This window comes from Mesoplodon densirostris, chromosome 10, assembly GCF_025265405.1.
Source record: "Mesoplodon densirostris isolate mMesDen1 chromosome 10, mMesDen1 primary haplotype, whole genome shotgun sequence".
Lineage (NCBI taxonomy): Eukaryota > Metazoa > Chordata > Mammalia > Artiodactyla > Ziphiidae > Mesoplodon > Mesoplodon densirostris.
Window position 1 is genome coordinate 58356181 of NC_082670.1, and position 19854 is coordinate 58376034.

A 19854-nucleotide genomic window follows, 5' to 3' on the forward strand; every position below is an offset into this window, starting at 1 on the left:
TTTCTGATAACGCCTTACCCCCAAGACTCAGGGACAGAGGGTTCCTAAGACTGAAGCTGGACCAGGAAAACAGCTGGACCAGCCCCACTACCCATAAACCAGCCAGCAAGAACAGAATAAGAAGCAACGGCAGCCTACCACTGGGGAAGAAGAAAACCCCTCTATGAAGCATGAGAAAAAAGAGAAGGCCTAAAGTGTAGGGGGTGGCGCAGAAACACTGAGGACCCAATAATTCCACTCCTAGGTATATACCCAAAGGAATTAAAGCAGGACGCAAACAGATGCTTGCACGTCAATGTTCATTACGTATCATTCATTACAGCCCGAAGGCGGAAAAGCCCAAATGTCCATCAATTGATGAATGAATAAACAAAATGTGGTATATGCATTCAATAAAATATGATTGGGCTATAAATAGTAGTGACTGACACATGCTACAACATGGATAAACCTTAAAACATTATGATAAGTGAAAAAGCCAGACACAAATGGCTACATGTTCTGTGATTCAATTTATAAGAATGTCCAGAATAAGCAAATCCATAGATAGAAAGTAGATTAGTGGTACTTAGGACTAGCGTATGTGGGAAATAGGGAGGTAACAGCTAAAGGTACAAGGTTCTTTTTTTTTTTAACATCTTTATTGGAGTATAACTGCTTTACAATGGTGTGCTAGTTTCTGCTGTATAACAAAGTGAATCAGTTTTACACATACATATGTCCCCATATCTCTTCCCTCTTGTGTCTCCCTCCCTCCCACCCTCCCTATCCCACCCCTCTAGGTGGTCACAGAGTACCGAGCTAATCTCTGATCTCCCTGTGCTATGCGGCTGCTTCCCATTAGCTATCTATTTTACATTTGGTAGTGTATATATGTCCATGCCACTCTCTTTGTCACATCTTACCCTTCCCCCTCCCGGTATCAAGTCCATTCTCTAGTAGGTCTGTGTCTTTATTCCCGTCTTGCCCCTAGGTTCTTCATGACCATTTTTTTTGTTTGTATTTTAGATTCCATATATATGTGTTAGCATATGGTATTTGTTTTTCTCTTTCTGACTTACTTCACTCTGTATGACAGACTCTAGGTCCATCCACCTCACTACAAATAACTCAATTTCATTTCCTTTTATGGCTGAGTAATATTCCATTGTATAGATGTGCCACATCTTCTTTATCCATTCATCTGTTGATGGACACTTAGGTTGCTTCCATGTCCTGGCTATTGTAAATAGAGCTGCAATGAACATTGTGGTACATGAGTCTTTTTGAATTACGGTTTTCTCAGGGTATATGCCCAACAGTGGGATTGCTGGGTCGTATGGTAGTTCTATTTTTAGTTTTTTAAGGAACCTCCATAGTGTTCTGCATAGTGGCTGTATCAATTTACTTTCCCAACAGCAGTGCAAGAGGGTTCCCTTTTCTCCACATCCTCTCCAGCATTTGTTTGTAGAATTTTTATGATGGCCACTCTGACTGGTGTGAGGTGATACTTCATTGTAGTTTTGATTTGCATTTCTCTAATGATTAGTGATGTTGAGCATCTTTTCATGTGTTTTTTGGCAATCTGTATATCTTCTTTGGAGAAATGTCTATTTAGGTCTTCTGTCCATTTTTGGATTGGGTTGTTTGCTTTTTGATATTGAGCTGCATGAGCTGCTTGTATATTTTGGAAATTAATCCTTTGTCAGTTGCTTCGTTCGCAAATATTTTCTCCCATTCAGAGGATTGTCCTTTTGTATTGTTTATGGTCTCCTTTGCTGTGCAAAAGCTTTTAAGTTTCATTAGGTCCAATTTGTTTATTTTTGTTTTTATTTCCATTTCTCTAAGAGGTGGGTCAAAAAGGTTCTTGCTGTGATGCAAGTCATAGAGTGTTCTGCCTATATTTTCCTCTAAGAGTTTTATAGAGTCTGGCCTTACATTTAGGTCTTTAATCCATTTTGAGTTTATTTCTGTATATGGTGTTAGGAAGTGTTCTAATTTCATTCTTTTACATGTAGCTGTCCAGTTTTCCCAGCACCACTTACTGAAGAGGCTGTCTTTTCTCCATTGTATATTCTTGCCTCCTTTATCAAAGATAAGGTGACCATATGTGTGAGGGTTTATCTCTGGGCTTTCTATCATGTTCCATCAATCTATAGTTCTGTTTTTGTGTCAGTACCATACTGTCTTGATTACTGTGGCTTTGTAGTACAGTCTGAAGTCTGGAAGCCCGATTCCTCCAGCTCCACTGTTCTTTCTCAAGATTGCTTTGGGTATTAGGGGCCTTTTGTGTTTCCATACAAATTGAGAAATTTTTTGTTCTAGTTCTGTGAAAAATGCCATCAGGGTTCTTTTTGAGGTGATGAAAATGTTCTAAAATCGATTGTGCTATCATGCATACCTACAAATATACTACAAAAAAAATTAGCTGTACACTTCAAATGAGTGAACTGTACCATATGTGAATTATATCAATAAAGCTATTTAAAAAATTAACTGAAAGTGCACCAATAGACACACTCATACACAAAATTTAATAGATGATAAAAGCAGTATCTCAAATCAACAGGAAAAACATGAACTCTTAGTAAGATCTGACTTAGGAATCTACCCCAGAGATATACCAGCAAAATTATGAGAAGATACACAAAGATTATTGCAAGAGACTGGAAACTATCCCAACATTCATCAGTGGTATGGGACAGATTCAAAAAATTATGGTTGGGGCTTCCCTGGTGGCGCAGTGGTTGAGAGTCCGCCTGCTGATGCAGGGGACACGGGTTCGTGCCCCGGTCCGGGAAGATCCCACATGCCGCGGAGCGGCTAGGCCCATGAGCCATGGCCGCTGAGCCTGTGCGTCCGGAGCCTGTGCTCCGCAACAGGAGAGGCCACAACAGTGAGAGGCCCGCGTACAGCAAAAAAAAAAAAAAAAAAAAAAAAAAAAAAATTATGGTACATCCACACTAGAGAGTACTATGACACTTTAAAAATAAAAATGAGGGCTACCCTACTTCTGCTATGCAATGCTCTCCAAGATATATTAAGTGAAAAAAGCAAGTTGGAGAAATGCATGTGTATATTTTAAAAAGGGGGCTACAAATAGATTTAGTTATAAATGTTTATTTAAAATATAACAACAATGGAAAGATAATCAGAAAAAAATTTTTATGGTTGGCAATAGGCTATAAGGAACAGAGAAAGAAACCAGACTATTTTGAATATACCTTCTTTGTAGCAATAACTAATTTCATTGAAAATCAAATAAAATAAGTAAACCTAAATGTATATTCAATTAGTAGCATAACAACACAGAAGACTATTCCAAGTGACTTTAAAATACAGCAATTTGACTATTATCTCTCCAGTGGGATATACCCTAAGGACAAAAACGAAACTCTGCAAAAAAGAAACTGTCAATGTTTTGAGAAATTCTGTTGATAGAAGGAGATATAGATGGAAGATATATAATAGTAAAAACTGCAGTTCTGAATGTGAATTAGAATATCAGTATGGGGCTTCCCTGGTGGCGCAGTGGTTGAGGGTCCGCCTGCCGATGCAGGGGACGCGGGTTCGTGCCCCGATCCCGGAAGATCCCACGTGCCGCGGAGCGGCTGGGCCCGCGAGCCATGGCCGCGGAGCCTGTGTGTCCGGAGCCTGTGCTCCGCAACGGGAGAGGCCACAGCAGTGAGAGGCCCGCGTACAGCAAAAAAAAAAAAAAAAAAAAAAAAAAAGAATATCAGTATGAACTCATGATATATTTTTCTTTAAATTAAACCTAATGCTACGCATTGAAAAAACTCTGGAAACAATGATCAGATGAGTAACAATAAGTTCCATTAGCACTCACACTGTAGTTTCCACATACCATTTCCCACAAAAAGGAACCAAAGCTTCTTGGAGAAGTGGCTGATTGCAGGGTAGGAGCAGAAAATATGATCTCATTATACCAGATAGCAAAGACTCTATCAAAGATTATTAGGGTCATGTGATAGAACAGCTTGGATATTAATAAGGATAATAACTGGGGACTTCTCTGGCAGTCCAATGGTTAAGACCCTGCCCTTCCACTACAGGGGGCATGGGTTCGAGTTCGATCCCTGGTTGGGGAACTAAGATCCCACATGCTATGCAGCATGGCCAAAAACAAAACAAACAAACAAACAAAAAACACCAAAGAAACCAACCTGAACATTAAAAAAAAAGGGGGGGGGAGATAATAACTGTATTGTCTTGAAATGCATTAGATATAGTTAAATGCAAGAGTTCATAATGATAACAAAAACTATCTGGTCAACACTGGAGGATACTAGTTATTTTTACCTCATTATTTTGACAATTAGTAAATAAAGAATCATACGAACTATAAACTACAGTATATATATAAACTATACCACTGGGTAACCAAATACTAGTAAACAGTGGAAGTTTCTCTTTATAAAAGTATTCCAGCTAATGAATGAAGGAATGACATAATTAGAATATCATTTTACAAACCCTAATGAATAAGAGATCTAAACACTGAACATTAATGGCTGCTACCGTCACAGAACAAGACCTTACGTGCCTTCCTAATGTTACATGCCAGCTGGTGGAAGAAGAGCACTACTTATGAAGTAGTCTTGCCAAAAAAAAAAAAAAAAAAAGACTGATTCTGATCAAACATTAGATCCAACTACCAATTTATAGGAAATACAGAGAAAACATCATAGGAATGAAATCAGCAAAATCCAGACTGTGGGAAATTCTACCACAAAAAAAAGCCAAGAATTTTTTTTAAAAGGCACTGAGGGAGAAACAGATTAAGAGACTTAATAAACATGTTAGGACTTCCCTGGTGGTGCAGTGGTTAAGAACCCACCTGCCAATGCAGGGGACACAGGTTTGTCTCTGGTCCAGGAAGAGTCCACATGCCACAGAGCAACTAAGCCCATGAGCTATAACTACTGAGTCCACATGCCACGGCTACTGAAGCCCGTGCGCTTACAGTCCATGCTCCGCAACAAGAGAAGTCACCACAGTGAGAAGCCTGCACACTGCAACGAAGTTCCTGCTCGCCACAACTAGAAAAAGCCCATGCTAGAGAAAGCCCATGCACAGCAACGAAGACCCAACCCAGCCTAAATAAATAAATAAACAAATAAACATGTTAACTGAGGTAAGCAGAATAATGGCCTCCCAAATGTGTTCACATCCTAATCCCCAGACCTGTGAAAAGATTAACTACATGGTAAAAAAAACTTTAAAGATGTGGTTAAGGATCTTAAGATGGGGAAATTACCCTGGGATTATCCCGGGCCCAAGAGTCCTTATAAGAGACAGGGTGGAGAGTCAGTCAGAGTCAGAGGAGATGTGATGACAGAAGCAGTGGTCAGAAAGAAAGATGGGAGGATGAGATACTGAGGGCTTTGAAGATGGAAGAAAAGGCCATAGGCCAAGAAATGTAGGCAGTTTCTAGAAGCTGGAAAATTCTCTAAGGTCTCCAGAAGGAATACAATCCTGCTGAAACCTTGATTTTATACAAATAAAACCCATTTCTGACTTCTGACCTCCAGAAATGTAATAAAATAAATGTACTTTGTTTTAAGATACAAAGTGTGCGGTAACTTGTTACAGCAGCAATAGAAAACAAATATATTAATGAATCACAACATGTGAACCTTATTCAGATCCTGATTTTTCTTAAAACAACTAATTTAAGAAAATTTTTTTTTTTTTTTTGCGGTACGCGGGCCTCTCACTGTTGTGGCCTCTCCCGTTGCAGAGCACAGGCTCTGGACGTGCAGGCCCAGCGGCCATGGCTCACGGGCCTAGCCGCTCTGTGGCATGTGGGATCTTCCCGGACCGGGGCACGAACCCATGTCCCCTGCATCAGCAGGCGGATTCTCAACCACTGCGCCACCAGGGAAGCCCTAATTTAAAAATCTGTACTACATTTTTAAAAACTGGAAATTTAAACCCAAGATATTTTATATCAAGGAACTTTTAATGTATAATAATAGTATTGAAGTTATGCTATTTTTTTAAAGAGCACTTATTGATATCTTTGAGACATTAATAAAGACTTAACTGATGAAACAATATATTTGCAATTTATGACAAATTCAATATTATAAAGATATCAAGTCTTCCCCCCAAAAGATGACATCCAATGTAATCCCTATAAAAAGCCACAATTTTTTGGTGCAACTTGACTAGCTGGTTCTAAAATTCGCATGGGATAGTAAATAAAGACCCAATAATAGCCAACACATTCCTAAAGAATCTGGTGAGTGAATATGACACAGCAAACATCAAGATTTACCATGGAGCTACAAATAACTTTCTTGAATTTCCATTTAGACATCTTTCAACTTAGCCTGCATCTTGGCTAAGGATCCCTTCAGTGGAATACTAAAACCCTGAAAAAAGAAGAAAAAACAACTAGAGCAGTGTTCCAATTTGCTCCTCACCAATTTCTTAGGAACTCAAATACCTCCATTCAGATCCTTTAAAAAAAAACAAAAATAATGTACTTTCTAACATGTATATATAAAATATAAAATCAAAAATATAAAACATATTATATAATATAAAATATACAACAATAAAATATTTAAAATATATAATATATGGGAATTCCCTGGTGGTGCAGGGGTTAGGACTCGGCACTTTCAGTGCAAGGGCCCAGGTTTGATCCCTGGTGGGGGAACTAAGATCCTGTAAGCCTTGTGGCGCAGCCAAATTTTATATATATGTATGTATGTGTAAATATATATGTATGTGTATGTGTATGTATACATATATATAGACATAAAAGCACAAATAACATACCTTTTAACAGGAGGAAAAACAGAAACCCCAAAAAGCAAACTTTGGGCTACAACCAAGCTTAAATTTTATGGTGTTTTTAAGCCACAAAACTGAAATTTTTAAAAATGTATGGGGAATTCCCTGGTGGTCCAGTGATTAGGACGTGGGACTTTCACTGCCAAGGCCTGGATTCAATCCCTAGTCAGGGAACTAAGATCCTGCAAGTGGCATGGCATGGCATGGCCAAAAAAAAAAAATTATGAAATTTTATTAACCCCAAGAAGTCCCAGAACCCTTAGGGTCATTTTCCTATTCTTTCTTTCTTTCTTTCTCTCTCTCACTCCCTTTTTACCTCTGAATTACAAGTGGTTGAACATCTTTGAGTAATCTGACATCAATAAACTCACACGCAAGTTGTCATCTTGGCGACAGAGTTTTAATTCAATATGTTTAATCTTCAAAATGATTTAAGTCAGAAATGTTGTCAACCAACAATAGAGCTAAGTAATTGCATGCGATAGTAATTACCCCCAATTTAAGAATCACAACTGGGACTTCCTTGGCGGTCCAGTGGTTAAGACGCCGCGCTTCCACTGCAGGGGGCGAAGGTTTGATCCCTGGTGGGAGAACTAAGATCCTGAATGCCGCGCAGTACAGCCAAAAAAAAAAAAAAAAAAAAAAAATCACAACTAAGAACTTTCCATGTAAAAGTCAGAAAGCCTGACAACAAGAGTTCTTGAAATCTAGGTAGGACATAAGCTTAATTCACAGTCATAGATTTTTTCCACCATAGGTGCAACAGAGAGAAGACATGTATTATTCATAACAAGCATACTTCTGTAATGCTCCTTCTCTCATTAGGAAATACTGTAGGTGTACAGGACTTTTTTTCCCCACACAAATTAACTCAGCATCTAAGAAAATGAGTAAAAGAATGGGATAGAATAATTGGCAAGTGAACATGTATGCACAGATCAAATAAGTAAAACACGATGGCTTACAAATTTTGAAAACCTGAAGAGAAATATCAGGTTTTTATATAAATATATTAGAAAACTATTTCCCTCAAAAAAGGAGGGAAATAAGTAACTTAAAGATACTGATAAATTCTAGGTAGGGCAAGGGGGACAAGACAGGAAGTATAACCCAATATTTCCACTGCTAGACACATAACCAAGAACAATTATTGGAGACACACAATATTCTTCCCTGCAGCTCTGCAGCCCCAAGGTATATGGCCATACTTGGTAGCCCTGCTGCCAGTCATTTAATAAAAGCCCCGTTTGAAGTTATCAGAAGCTAACACTTTTGTGTGTGTGTACACAGTTTTACTATATGAGGTTTCCAGGAATGCAGCCAGCAGATAAATCAAGTGTGCTTTCACACACTTTCACTGATTCTACAAATACTGAGAGCCTGCCATGGGTATAAATGCTGGAAGGTGGGTACATACAGTAGTGGGAATCTTAATAAATTCTAGTTCCTTCAGTTTTCTCAGTGAAGTAGGAAGCAAGGCCATCAGCTGAAAATGATGATGGAAGCAGAACTACTGATAGGTCTGAGGGGAGAGGAACAGATGAAAGAATGAATGAACCAAGAAAATATAGGAAGATTGCCAGGCTCCAAAGAGGACCCACTTGAAGGTCAGGAATTTAAAATGAAATCAGTTAGAGGTTTTGTGTTTTTCTCCATCCACCTTCAGTTGCACTGGTGCAGGTGCAGGGTAGGCAGAGTTCGATTAACTAGGATTACATTTTATCAAATGAGAACCACAAAGGAAAAGTGAGGAGGGAGAAGAGAATTAAAAATGAATGTAAGGGTGTGATTGACTGACTAGGATATTTAAACTCAGACAAGAGGGATAACGGGACAGTTAAAACTTAAATGAATTGGATGTCACATGGGGTGGTCAATCTCTTTAAGATGGTATAGTCAAAGAAATAAGGTTCAAAATTTATAGTCACAGAATATCACAACCACCAACAGTAACACCGCTGGTGAAGTCTGAATAACGAGCAACCACATACCTGTAGTGGTCTGAATCGGCATTTATAGCAATATGTACTGATGCAGCCATCTGACTAGCATTATGTCTTCTTGGGTAGTCAGGCTGGCACATTTACATATTGAAACATTTTATCTCATTATAAATTATGTGTAATTTTCCTTTATAGTACAGTTAGGTCATTATTGGGATTTTTTTAAATGATGTGTATTGAGTATTACCTATAAATTTTATTTCAGGATTGTAAAGGGGGCATTAAAAGAAGGCACTGGATCTGACAGGGTTCAGAATCACCACCCTACAGAAACTCTCATGCACACGTACAAGGTGACAATGCAAAAGGACAATGCGAACAGGAAAAAGTTAAAAACAACCTGGATGTTCTTCCTATGTGGCAGGTAAAAGGAAGAGACAACATGCATATAAAGATATACTTCAAAAATAGAAAAAAAAAAAAAAAGATATACTTCAAACTAAAAAATAGTATATTGTAAGAAATTGATGGTTTATAAGATATACAATCAAGGTGATGTTAACATTGAAAAGTATCATCCTTCAAATGGCAAAAGAGCTGTGATTTTGGATTACAAGACTTGAAATCCTAGCACATTACTAGCCCAGCACTAGTTATAATATAAATGGTACTTACTGTTTTCTCCATTTTTAGGGTCAACTTGTTATAGTTGCAGGTAGATAAAATAAAAAAAGTCAGAGTAGAGCTGACAAATGATAGGATATTGAAGAGGTTTACAAAGTACAGAAAAGGAAAGGAAAATCCTGATCTCCCTTGGTTTAAGTACTCCACCAATATACCAGGTCTAGGACCTATGCCAAGATACTTTTATCTTCTTTTCTACAAAATGAGGAAATAGTACTGACTTTCTAAGGCCACCTTAAAGATTAAAACGAGATAATGGAAACAAAGCACTTGAGACAATGCCTGATACGCACTAAGGACTTTTTAAATGGTGGGTATCATATTTAACTGCATTTTATAAGGGACAATTTATTGTTGTAGTACCATTTTAAAATTTGGGAACTCATGAAATCACAGGACTATCCTTACCAAAGTCAAACACCAGAGCATATATATTTTATATAATATACATACCTATTCCCACATTTTTAATCTTCAATTATGATTTCTCCACTGGGATGAAGACCTCAACCGTCCATTTAACATCTCAACTTGGATGTCAAACGACCTTCTCAAACCTAACTTTTTACTTCCTTCACCCAACTTGTTTTCTCAGTCTTCCCCATTTCAGTAAACACCACCCTCTATTGGTGCTCAAGCAACGCAACTACCCCTAACTGCTCTCTCTCAATGCTCATATTCAATGCAAGAGGAGGTGCTATTGGCTTTACCACCAAGTCACATACCAAATCTTCCACTTCTCAGTACTGCCACTGCTACCAAACAAGCCTTAGCCACCATCGCTCTCCTTCTTCTTTTGCTGCTTTACTGTCCACTGCCCACAAAGCAGCCAACCCTCTACATAAAAACCTCCGCCAATTTAGAATAAAATCCTACAAAGCTCTTCCTACCTGCCTCCTCAACTTCACCTTTCTGAACACCTCACTCACTTGTAAACTCTAGCCATGCTGGCCTTCATTATGTTCCTCCACAGAACTAGGTTCTCTGCATTTGCAGTTTCCTCTCCCTAAAGGCATTCTTCATTCCTGTATTTCTTTCCTGTCTGTACTCAAATTTCACCTCACTTCCTTTACTTCCAAAATAGTCTCATCTTCTCCTCATTCTTTCACATCAGGTGATTTACAAACACTTGTTACTTGAAACTATTCAATTTTTATACCTATCTGTCTCCAAGACAGCAGTGATCTCACTCTTCCCTCCTTTAAATCGCTCTCTCAGTGAGGTCTTCAATGACCAACTATTTAAAATTCTGAGCTTCCATGGTGGCGCAGTGGTTGAGAATCCGCCTGCCGGTGCAGGGGACACGGGTTCGTGCCCCGGTCTGGGGGGATCCCACATGCCACGGAGTGGCTGGGCCCGTGAGCCATGGCCGCTGAGCCTGTGCGTCCGGAGCCTGTGCTCCGCAACGGGAGAGGCCACAGCAGCGAGAGGCCTGCGTACCGCAAAAAAATAAAATAAAATTCCAACATCTGCATCCTGCCCAACACTCCTATTCCCTTCACTGCTTTTCTCCAAAGCATTGACCACCATCTAACATACTACAGATTTTAGTTATTTTATCTTGTTTATTCCTTTGCCCCCACGAGAATCTAAGCAAGGATTTCAGTCTTTTTTTCACTATTGTATCCCAAGTGCCCAGAAGATTGTCTGCACATGGTAGGTCCTCAATTAATATCCAAATGAAGCTGAATGAATAAGCCTTTCTAGTCTTGTTCACAGCTGGGTCTTCAATATCTGGAATAATACCCAGCATATAAGTATAGTCACTCATATTCACTGTTATTAAGAAACTCAAATTCTTAAGTACTATCAAATCCAAAGAAAAACTATATTTTGTTCAGCATAACTTGAAATTTAAGTACACTTCTATTTGTATGTATGTTCAAAAACTTCCATGATACACTTTTTTTCAAAGATTTAAATAGGGCTTCCCTGGTGGCGCAGTGGTTGAGAGTCCGCCTGCCGATGCAGGGGACACAGGTTCGTGCCCCGGTCCAGGAAGATCCCACATGCCGCGGAGCGGCTGGGCCCGTGAGCCATGGCCACTGAGCCTGTGCGTCCGGAGCCTGTGCTCCACAACGGGAGAGGCCACAACAGTGAGAGGCCCGCATACCGAAAAAAAAAGAAAAAAAAAAGATTTAAATATGCATTTTATCTTGAGTAAAAAATGATGACCTAGCTTGGTAACTTAGTTTATAAATCCCAAATAAACTAATTAGAATGCCCTCTCCCTAACAATGTCAGAAAAGCTCTTATATTACAGAATTCAGTAGAAAGGAGAGAACTAATGATTCAAGGAGAGATCAGAATTAATGAATTAATGTCCTTGAGAAGGCAAGAGGGCATGGGATACACATGCCTTCATACCCATGTGGGGGGATTGGTAGAACTGGGAAAGATAGATAATTTGTTCACTATAACAGAAAAGACAGAGTTATATGGGCACAGCTACAAGGAAGTATGTAGGTGAGGATGTGGGAGCTCTCTTCGGATTTCTGAAATTGTCTCAGGCTATAGTATCTACAGAGGAGCATGGAGAGAATGTGTAGTAAAGAGATAAGAACTTGAGTCAGATCCCTGAAGGATTCTAACTCTTAAGGATCAGTTAAAGGAAAAACATAACACTGAGTAGAAGCACTGCTTAGAGACAAAAAAGAAAAAACAGGATACTGTGGTATCACAGAAGCCAAAAATATGTTTCAAGAGATGGGACTGCTTAACTGCCATTCACTGATGGTACATCTGAGGAGTGAAATGGCCCAAAGCCAATTCAACCACAGCCAGCATAGAGGTGACACATCAACCTTCACTTGGGAAGGATAGCAAGCATTACCAAAGAGCCAACTTTCTACAGCAGCCTAGGCTGTAACACAAAATCAACTATCTTGAGTGTGTATGCTCTTCTTACAGTGTAAGTAAATTTAGCTTGTTTCTTCCAAAGAAATAAGACTAACCCCCTAAACAGTAATGACATATTCTTAAATATTAACTTTTCCCAAAGTTTTTAAAAATAATAAAGAGATAGTATATAGTGGAGCACTGAAGTGATTAATTCTCAAACTGTCTATTATTCTTGTAAAAAGTCAAACCCTTCCAAAACTCATATAAGTTTCACCATTAAATCTACATAATAATTTTAGAGTTTGCTTTTCTTCTCCATGATGATAATGCTTTCAAAGTACAGCCTATTCGCTGGGTTATAAGTATCTATTCCTAAGAAGAATCACTTCATCCACAGGACGTTTGGGCCAACATTTTAAAGCAACACTGCCACCAGAAGACTAGAAAGAAAAGTTACTGCCAAAAACCACAGTTCAGGCTGATTACAGAATATTTACCTGGTCTCCCAACTTGGCTACATTACAACCTGCCTACTACCGCCTCTTCAGAAACACTCATTCCTTCTTGTACCTCATCCTTTTATTTTTTGTCAGCATCAGCTAACCTGCTACGGCACGGTTTCAAATCCGAGTCAGTCCTCAACTGCGGCAAAACAAAATGACAGCATTCAACTGCCTTCCGTCGGCCATAACGAAAAGCAAATAAATAATGCCATGAGGTCAGCATCTTTTCATTAGATTTAACAGTAAACTTAATCAGGCACGCTATTAAGCTCTAAAGATGCCTTAGACACGAAAAGCACAACCTTCCAGACACACACACACACACACACACACAAACTATATAAGAAAAAAAGAAACAGGCGATTAAGTACGATAAAAATCACTAATGAACAGGGATTAACTTGACATCTTTCAACTTAAAATTTGTATCCTCATGTCCTACGTCTTGGTCTGGGTAGTGTTTACATAGGTACGTACAAATGTAAAACGCCTTCGAACCTTTTAGGCATGTAAATGATCACTGATTTTTAAAAATACGTGATGAAACATTATATCCTATTGACAAGGAACTCCGCACGGTGCGGTGTCACGGAATCGCTGAATTTGTCACTGTTCACAATTGTGGAAAAAGTTGGTCGTGGTGGGAAGTCGGTCTCCGGCTCGAGTTCGGGTGGGGGCACGTCGGGGGACCCCGAGTTCGCGAGGCGGTTCCGAGGTGCCCGACGCCCCCCCGGGGGCTCGCCCGGCCGGCCTCGCACATCCGTGATTAAAGGGCCGACGGGGGAGGGCGTGCCCGGCCAGGCCGCGCCGCCGCCGCTTACCCGGTAGTTGCTCGAACCCACCCAGCCGGTGAGAGCGTCGACCGTCCTGCCCAGACAGCCTAGGTCCTCGTCCAGGTCTGGGATGGCGCCGGGGACGCCGAGGTAGAGCAGCAGCTCCTGGCCGACCTGCAGGCGGCCGCCGACGTCCTTCTGCTGCACCTGGGCGCTGAAGTACTCCATGCAGCGGGGCTCCATGGCCGCGACCGCTCGCCCGCCCGTGAGGGACCAACTTTCGCCGAGCGCCGCCCAGCCGCCAGCGCGGGGCCCCACGGGAACGGGAGGGACGCGCTGGGTCCGGCCGAGGTGCGGCTCGAGGGGCGCGGCGGGTGCAGCGTCAGGCGCGGATCGGCCCCCAAACTAGTCAAACTCGGCGCCCCCCGCGCCCCAACCCGCTTCAGAGGCCGCGGCCGCCGGCGACGTCAGCGCGCGCGTGACGTCAGCGCGACGCCGGCGGGCGAGCGCCCGCCCGCCTGTCCGGACTCTAGCTTCGCGGAGGAGGCGGGGGCGGAGGAGGAGGTGGAGGCGGGGGCGGGAACCGTTGTGGACAGTGGGACGTCTGCGGGGAATTGGGGTCGGACTGTGTTGGCACCCCCGGGAAGCCGACAGTTCTCTGCAACCCGCCATCTCAGCAGCCTGCCCTCGCCCTGTAAAATCGAGAACACTTCCAGGTTTTCCTCCACTTGAAACCAATGCTTGGGAAAATTTCTGGTACTTGGAATTCCACTTTCCCAGCCCCACTCCCGGTATTTTGGGTTTGTTTTGTTGTGGTGGTGGTTGTTGTTTTACTTTGTAGAATACACTTCCTTATTTAAAAAACAAAAAACAAACACCATGACTCCTGCTTCTGGTTGGGTCACCATGTGATGCTTTTTTTTTTTTTTAACTAAGGTTTAATTTGCATAGTAAAATGCACAGATTTTAAGTGTTCAGTCCATGTGCTTTGGCAAATGTATTCACCAATGTGAAGAGCTGCCATCCTTAAGAAGTTGGAGCACGTTTTCATCACCCTAGGAAGTTCAAGGAACATCCCAGTCAATAACCACTGCCTTGCCAAGCATTTCTAATCGGATTTCTATCACTGTAGCATAGGTTTCCCTGTTCTTTAATTTCACGTGACTTCACACAGTTTGTACTCTTATTGACTCGGGCTTCTTTCTTTCTTTAGCATACGTTTTAAGGCTGATCCACTGCTGTTGGTGTGTCAGTAATCCCTTTTTATTGCTGAGCAGTATTCCATATATGGAAGAACCACAGTTCGTGACCCAGTCACCTGTTTATAGACAGTTGAGTTGTTTCATTTTTCAGTTTTCCAGCTGTAACCAGCTATAACCATTAGTGTACAAGTCATTGTGCAGAGACAGGGTTTCATTTCTCTTGGGTAAATACCAAGGACTGGAATTACTAGGTCGTATGAGAAGTGTATGTTTAACTTTAGAAGAAACTGCCAAACTGTTTTCCAAAGTGGCTGGACCATGTTACACTCCCACCAGAAGTACTCGGAAGTTCCAGTTGCTCCACATCCTCCACAATATTTGGTATGGTTGGGGTAATTAGTTTTAGCCATTTTAGTGTGTGTAAACTGGTCTATAATACATTCTAAATGCACATTGGGGACTTCTCTGGCAGTCCAGTAGTTAGGACTCCGCGCTTCCACTGCAGGAGGTGCTGGTTTGATCCTTAGTCAGGGAACTAAGATTCCACATGCCCTGCGGTGTGGCCTAAAATAAATAAATAAATAAAAATTAAAAAAAAATAAATGCACATTGTGTTTAGCTTCCTGCCAATTATTTCCAGCCACAATTTAATAATTATTTTATGTATCTGTCTCCTCTATTACACAGAAAGCTCCAAGATCATTTGTGTTTTCCCTTGGATGGTGCTTGGCAAATAATGGGCGCTCAATCAATTTAAGTTGAACAAGTGAATGAATGTAATGAAATGCTTGAGATGTTCACAGTAACAAAATAATAACAACAAAAACAATAATAATACACTCTCCAGATTCAAAGAAACCTCTCTTCTGTGTTTACTCTGAGGTTTTTTCTATATTTCTCTGTTTCTCTTTGTATTGTAATGTAAAGTTTCTTCCATCTTTAATTGACTGTAATCTCCCTGCAATTTGGCCTCAATCAAGTAAACTGTAGTAACTGTTCCTTGAGTGTCTAAAGGTTCTGTTCATAAGGGTTATAGAAGAATATTAAAAAAGGGTCCAATCCAAAGAAGTTTGTTTTCTAATTGCCAGGGACCAGGTGCAGTATGTGGTGCAGAAAAAAAAAAAATGTAGGAGGCTCTGGATTCTAGGTTCAGCCCCACCTGTCCCTGTGACCAAAAGTTACTGCTGCCCTAAGCCCTCTGTTGTCTCCATTCACCTTTCTGAACCTGTGTAACTCAAGGTCTTTAAGTTGATAACTAAATAATCTTCACGTTATAAAATAATATTATGGCATTTGAGTAACGTTGGAAGTACCTATGAAATGTTTAGTAACACTGGTTACTATTACCTATGTATACCCTCTGTGTGTTTCATTAATTCATCGACAAATATCTTCCGAAAGCTCGTTATGTGCTACACACTGTGCCAGGGTCCACAGATACAAAGTTCATTTAGATCTGGTCTCTACACACAACAAACCTAAGTACAGACAAGAAAATCAACATGCCCAGGATGCGAGGATGGGGTAAGCAGAAGGTATTTGGAAGCCTATATGAGAGGCTTCTTATCTAGATGGCACTGAGAATGGGGGTGGGAGAGGTGTAAACCAGGGAAGGCTTCCTGGAGAGGTTTATGTATAAATTGAGTTTTGAGAATATATAGGAATTAGCTAATTAAAGAAGTGATTTTTTTTCATATGCTCCAGCAATCCCACTCCTGGGCATATACCCAGACAAAACTATAATTAGAAAAGATACATGCACCCCTATGTCCATAGCAGCACTATTTACAACAGCCAAGATGTGGAAACAACCTAAATGTCCATTGGCGGATGAATGGGTAAAGAAGATGTGGTACATATGTATATACAATGGAATATTATGCACCCTTTAAAAAGAATGAAACAGTGCCCTTTGCAGCAACATGGATGGACCTAGAGATGATCATAGTAAGCAAAGTAAGCCAGAAAGAGAAAGAGAAATACCACATGGTATCACTTATATGTGGAATCTAAAGACACAAATGAACATATCTACGAAAGAAAAACAGACTTACAGATATAGAGAACAGACTTGTGGTTGCCAAGGGGGAGGGGAGGGTAGAGGAGGGAAGGACTGGGAGTTTGGAATTAGCAGATGGAAACTATTACATATAGAATGGATAAACAACAAAGTCCTACTGTAATAGCACATGATTCAACATTCTGTGATATTCAACATTCTGTGATAACCCATAATGGAAAAGAATATGAAAAAGAATATATATATGTATAACTGAGTCACTTTGCTATATAGCAGAAATTAAACACAACATTGTAAATCAACTATACTTCAATAAAATTTTTTAAAGTGTTTTTTTGAGGAATAACATGTTTATCTACAAGATGTAGTCTTGACTATTTAAATTTAACATTGTTATTATCATTACACACCTACTACAAAATCTACTTATTTCTCTATAGCACTGTTGTCTGTCCTCAGTTAAATATCGTTAGAACAGAAAGTTCTCAAGCCTTCTAGTTCACAGCACTTTAGTATCAGTGATTTTTCACAGAACCTTAGACCAAAAGAAACACCTAAGAAATACATCTACTGAATAGTAAGAGCCAAACAATAAGTATTCACATCCTAACATCTTAGTAGGCATTTGAAAAAAAAGTGCATTTTCATTTCGTTCTTAAATAAGCACACATACTTATGAGATATCTGCACCTGTTGGTACACTGCACAATTTCTCAAACCTGGGAATCAGACTGGACACTGCCTGTGGTACATTGCTTCTCATGTAGCACTGGCTTTTTATCACAGCAACCACAGAAAACACAGCCTTGCAAAAATGGCATCAATGAAAGAAATGTACCACAATCTAATGTTGAAACTTCTAACTCCTTGGAGCTAGTAGTTCACTCCATGACAGACAGATGCCAAATATCACCGTTTCCTTTTAAAATTCAAGCTATCCTGGAAGGCTCCTGTTGAGTTTATGGCAGCACCCTGGGGTAACTGAGCACACAATTTAGGAATCTTGGCAGACAGATATCTGATGATGCCCAAGTTATCAGAGAGACAAAGAGAACAGGAAATGAAAATAGCAGCTCATAAAGGAAGAAGGCATGGGTCCAATGAGAACTGGGCTTCACAAACGCCATTGCCTGAAGAGCTCAGCTTGACACGTTAGGTCTTTTAATCCTCGAAGAAACCCTATGTGGAAGGTATTACATCCCCATTTTAAAGATGGGAAAACTAAGGCTCAGAGATTAAGTCTCCAGCCTCACTCATGATTTCAGATTCATGATTTAAAAACAGGATGTCTGGCTTCTCCCAAATAGATAATTTTAAAGAAAAGAAACCAAACAAACAGAAAAGTTTGGAATTTACTACCAAAATAATAACACTCCTTGTATATTGATATACAACACAGTCTTTCTTTGAATATCCATATAGTATTTCCACTGAGAACCTGCTTTTCTCTGAACTGCTGTTAAAAAGAAAAGAGCAAGGAGACACAGAAAATGGGTAGAAATATTAGGGGGAAAAACAGCATAAGAAACATCTACATTCTTTCATAATCAGTCACTAAATGTATCTGGGAGCACAAGTCTATTTTTAACTGGCAACTAGACTGAAATAGATCATTTAAATACAGGAGACTGACTTCCTGACCTATTTGTTCATTATTTATGATAGTGGAAACTTTGAGTTGACTTTCTTCTGACACTGGACTTTATTTTCCACATGGAAGCTGACAGACAAATCACGACACTGCTAGTTTGAAACCATACTTCCAATAAATACCCATCAAGAAGGGCATTGTGTTAGGTACTAGAGTGGCAGTGGGGGCACTGTGTGGCTCACCAAAGATAGATCACAATCTCTCCTCAAAGGTTAAGAGGGATATGTACATGAGTGTTCAGAGCAGCTTTATTCATAATAGCCCAAACTGGAAACATCCCAAACATCCACCAACTGGAAAATAGATGACTGTGGTATATAGCCATACAATGGAATTCTACAAGGCAATAAACAACAAACTACTGATACACTCAACAATGAGGATGAATCTCAAAAACACCATGTTGGGCACAAGAAATCAGACCCAAAAGAATATATACTCTGTGATTCTGTTTACGTAAAGTTCTAATACAGGGAAAGCCTACTGATGGTGATAAAAATTAGAAGAGGTGTTATCACAAAGAATGGGAGTCGGTGGGTATTGACTAGGAAATTGACTAGGGCCTGAGAGAACTTTCTGCAGTGATGGACATGTTCTATATCTTGACCTGAGTAGTGATCATTGCAGTATATGCATAGGTATCAATTCAACAAGTTGTGCACTTAAGACTAGTACATGGTGTGTTTACTATATGTATATTAAAACTAATAAAAAGTGGGGGGAAAAAGTTAAAACTAAAGAATTAAAAGGAAAATAAGGGATAAAAGAGTTATAGTCTATTGCAGGGCTATCCAATAGAAATATAATACATATGTGACCATAAAATATTAATATATGTAATTAATTTTTTTTCTAGTAGCCACAGTTTGAAAAGTAAAAAGAAATAAGTGAAGTTATATTTAGTAATATATAGATTATATTTCATATTTTATTTAATGATGTTTTAAAACAAGATTGAATAAAGTTATAGGTGATGTTTTCTTACATTGTATATTTAATAATTTTATTTATTATATTTAATATTTTATTAATATTCAAATGTTATTTAGAACTGTGATCCAAATGAAAATTGTTATTAAAATGTTTTATATATCAGACAGTGCAGGTCTATTGAAAATAGCACCAATTTAGAATTAGAAAACTCAAGTTCTGATATTACTAGCTGTGTAAACTTAAGTTATCTGTTAACTTCTCTGAGCTCCAGTGTTTCAGTGGAAATAAAGGAAATTAGGGGGAGTTCCCTGGTGGCCCAGTGGTTAGGACTCAGTGCTTTCATTGCCAGGGCTCGGGTTCAATCCCTGGTCAGGGAACTAAGATCCACGTGCTGCAGTCATAAATAAATAAATAAAGGAAATCAGTAATGACTGTAGGGCGAGAGGCTCCTACGTAAGTCTCACATATGTCTTGTTGGGTATGCCAAGAAAGCAAGGCCC

At 39.8% G+C, this 19854-nt stretch overlaps 1 protein-coding gene across 3 annotated transcripts in view; it reads right to left on the bottom strand.

Moving 5' to 3' along the window:
* CLASP2 (cytoplasmic linker associated protein 2) overlaps positions 1–14008 on the bottom strand; it is a 181849-nt gene extending 167841 nt beyond the window's left edge. For all 3 annotated transcript variants that reach the window (XM_060110136.1, XM_060110135.1, XM_060110134.1), the window contains exon 1: positions 13597–14008. In XM_060110136.1, the coding sequence (XP_059966119.1) occupies positions 13597–13791 (195 nt within the window). In that variant the 5' untranslated portion in view covers positions 13792–14008. The remainder of the gene's footprint in view (positions 1–13596) is intronic.
* Between the last annotated feature and the right edge of the window lie 5846 nt (positions 14009–19854).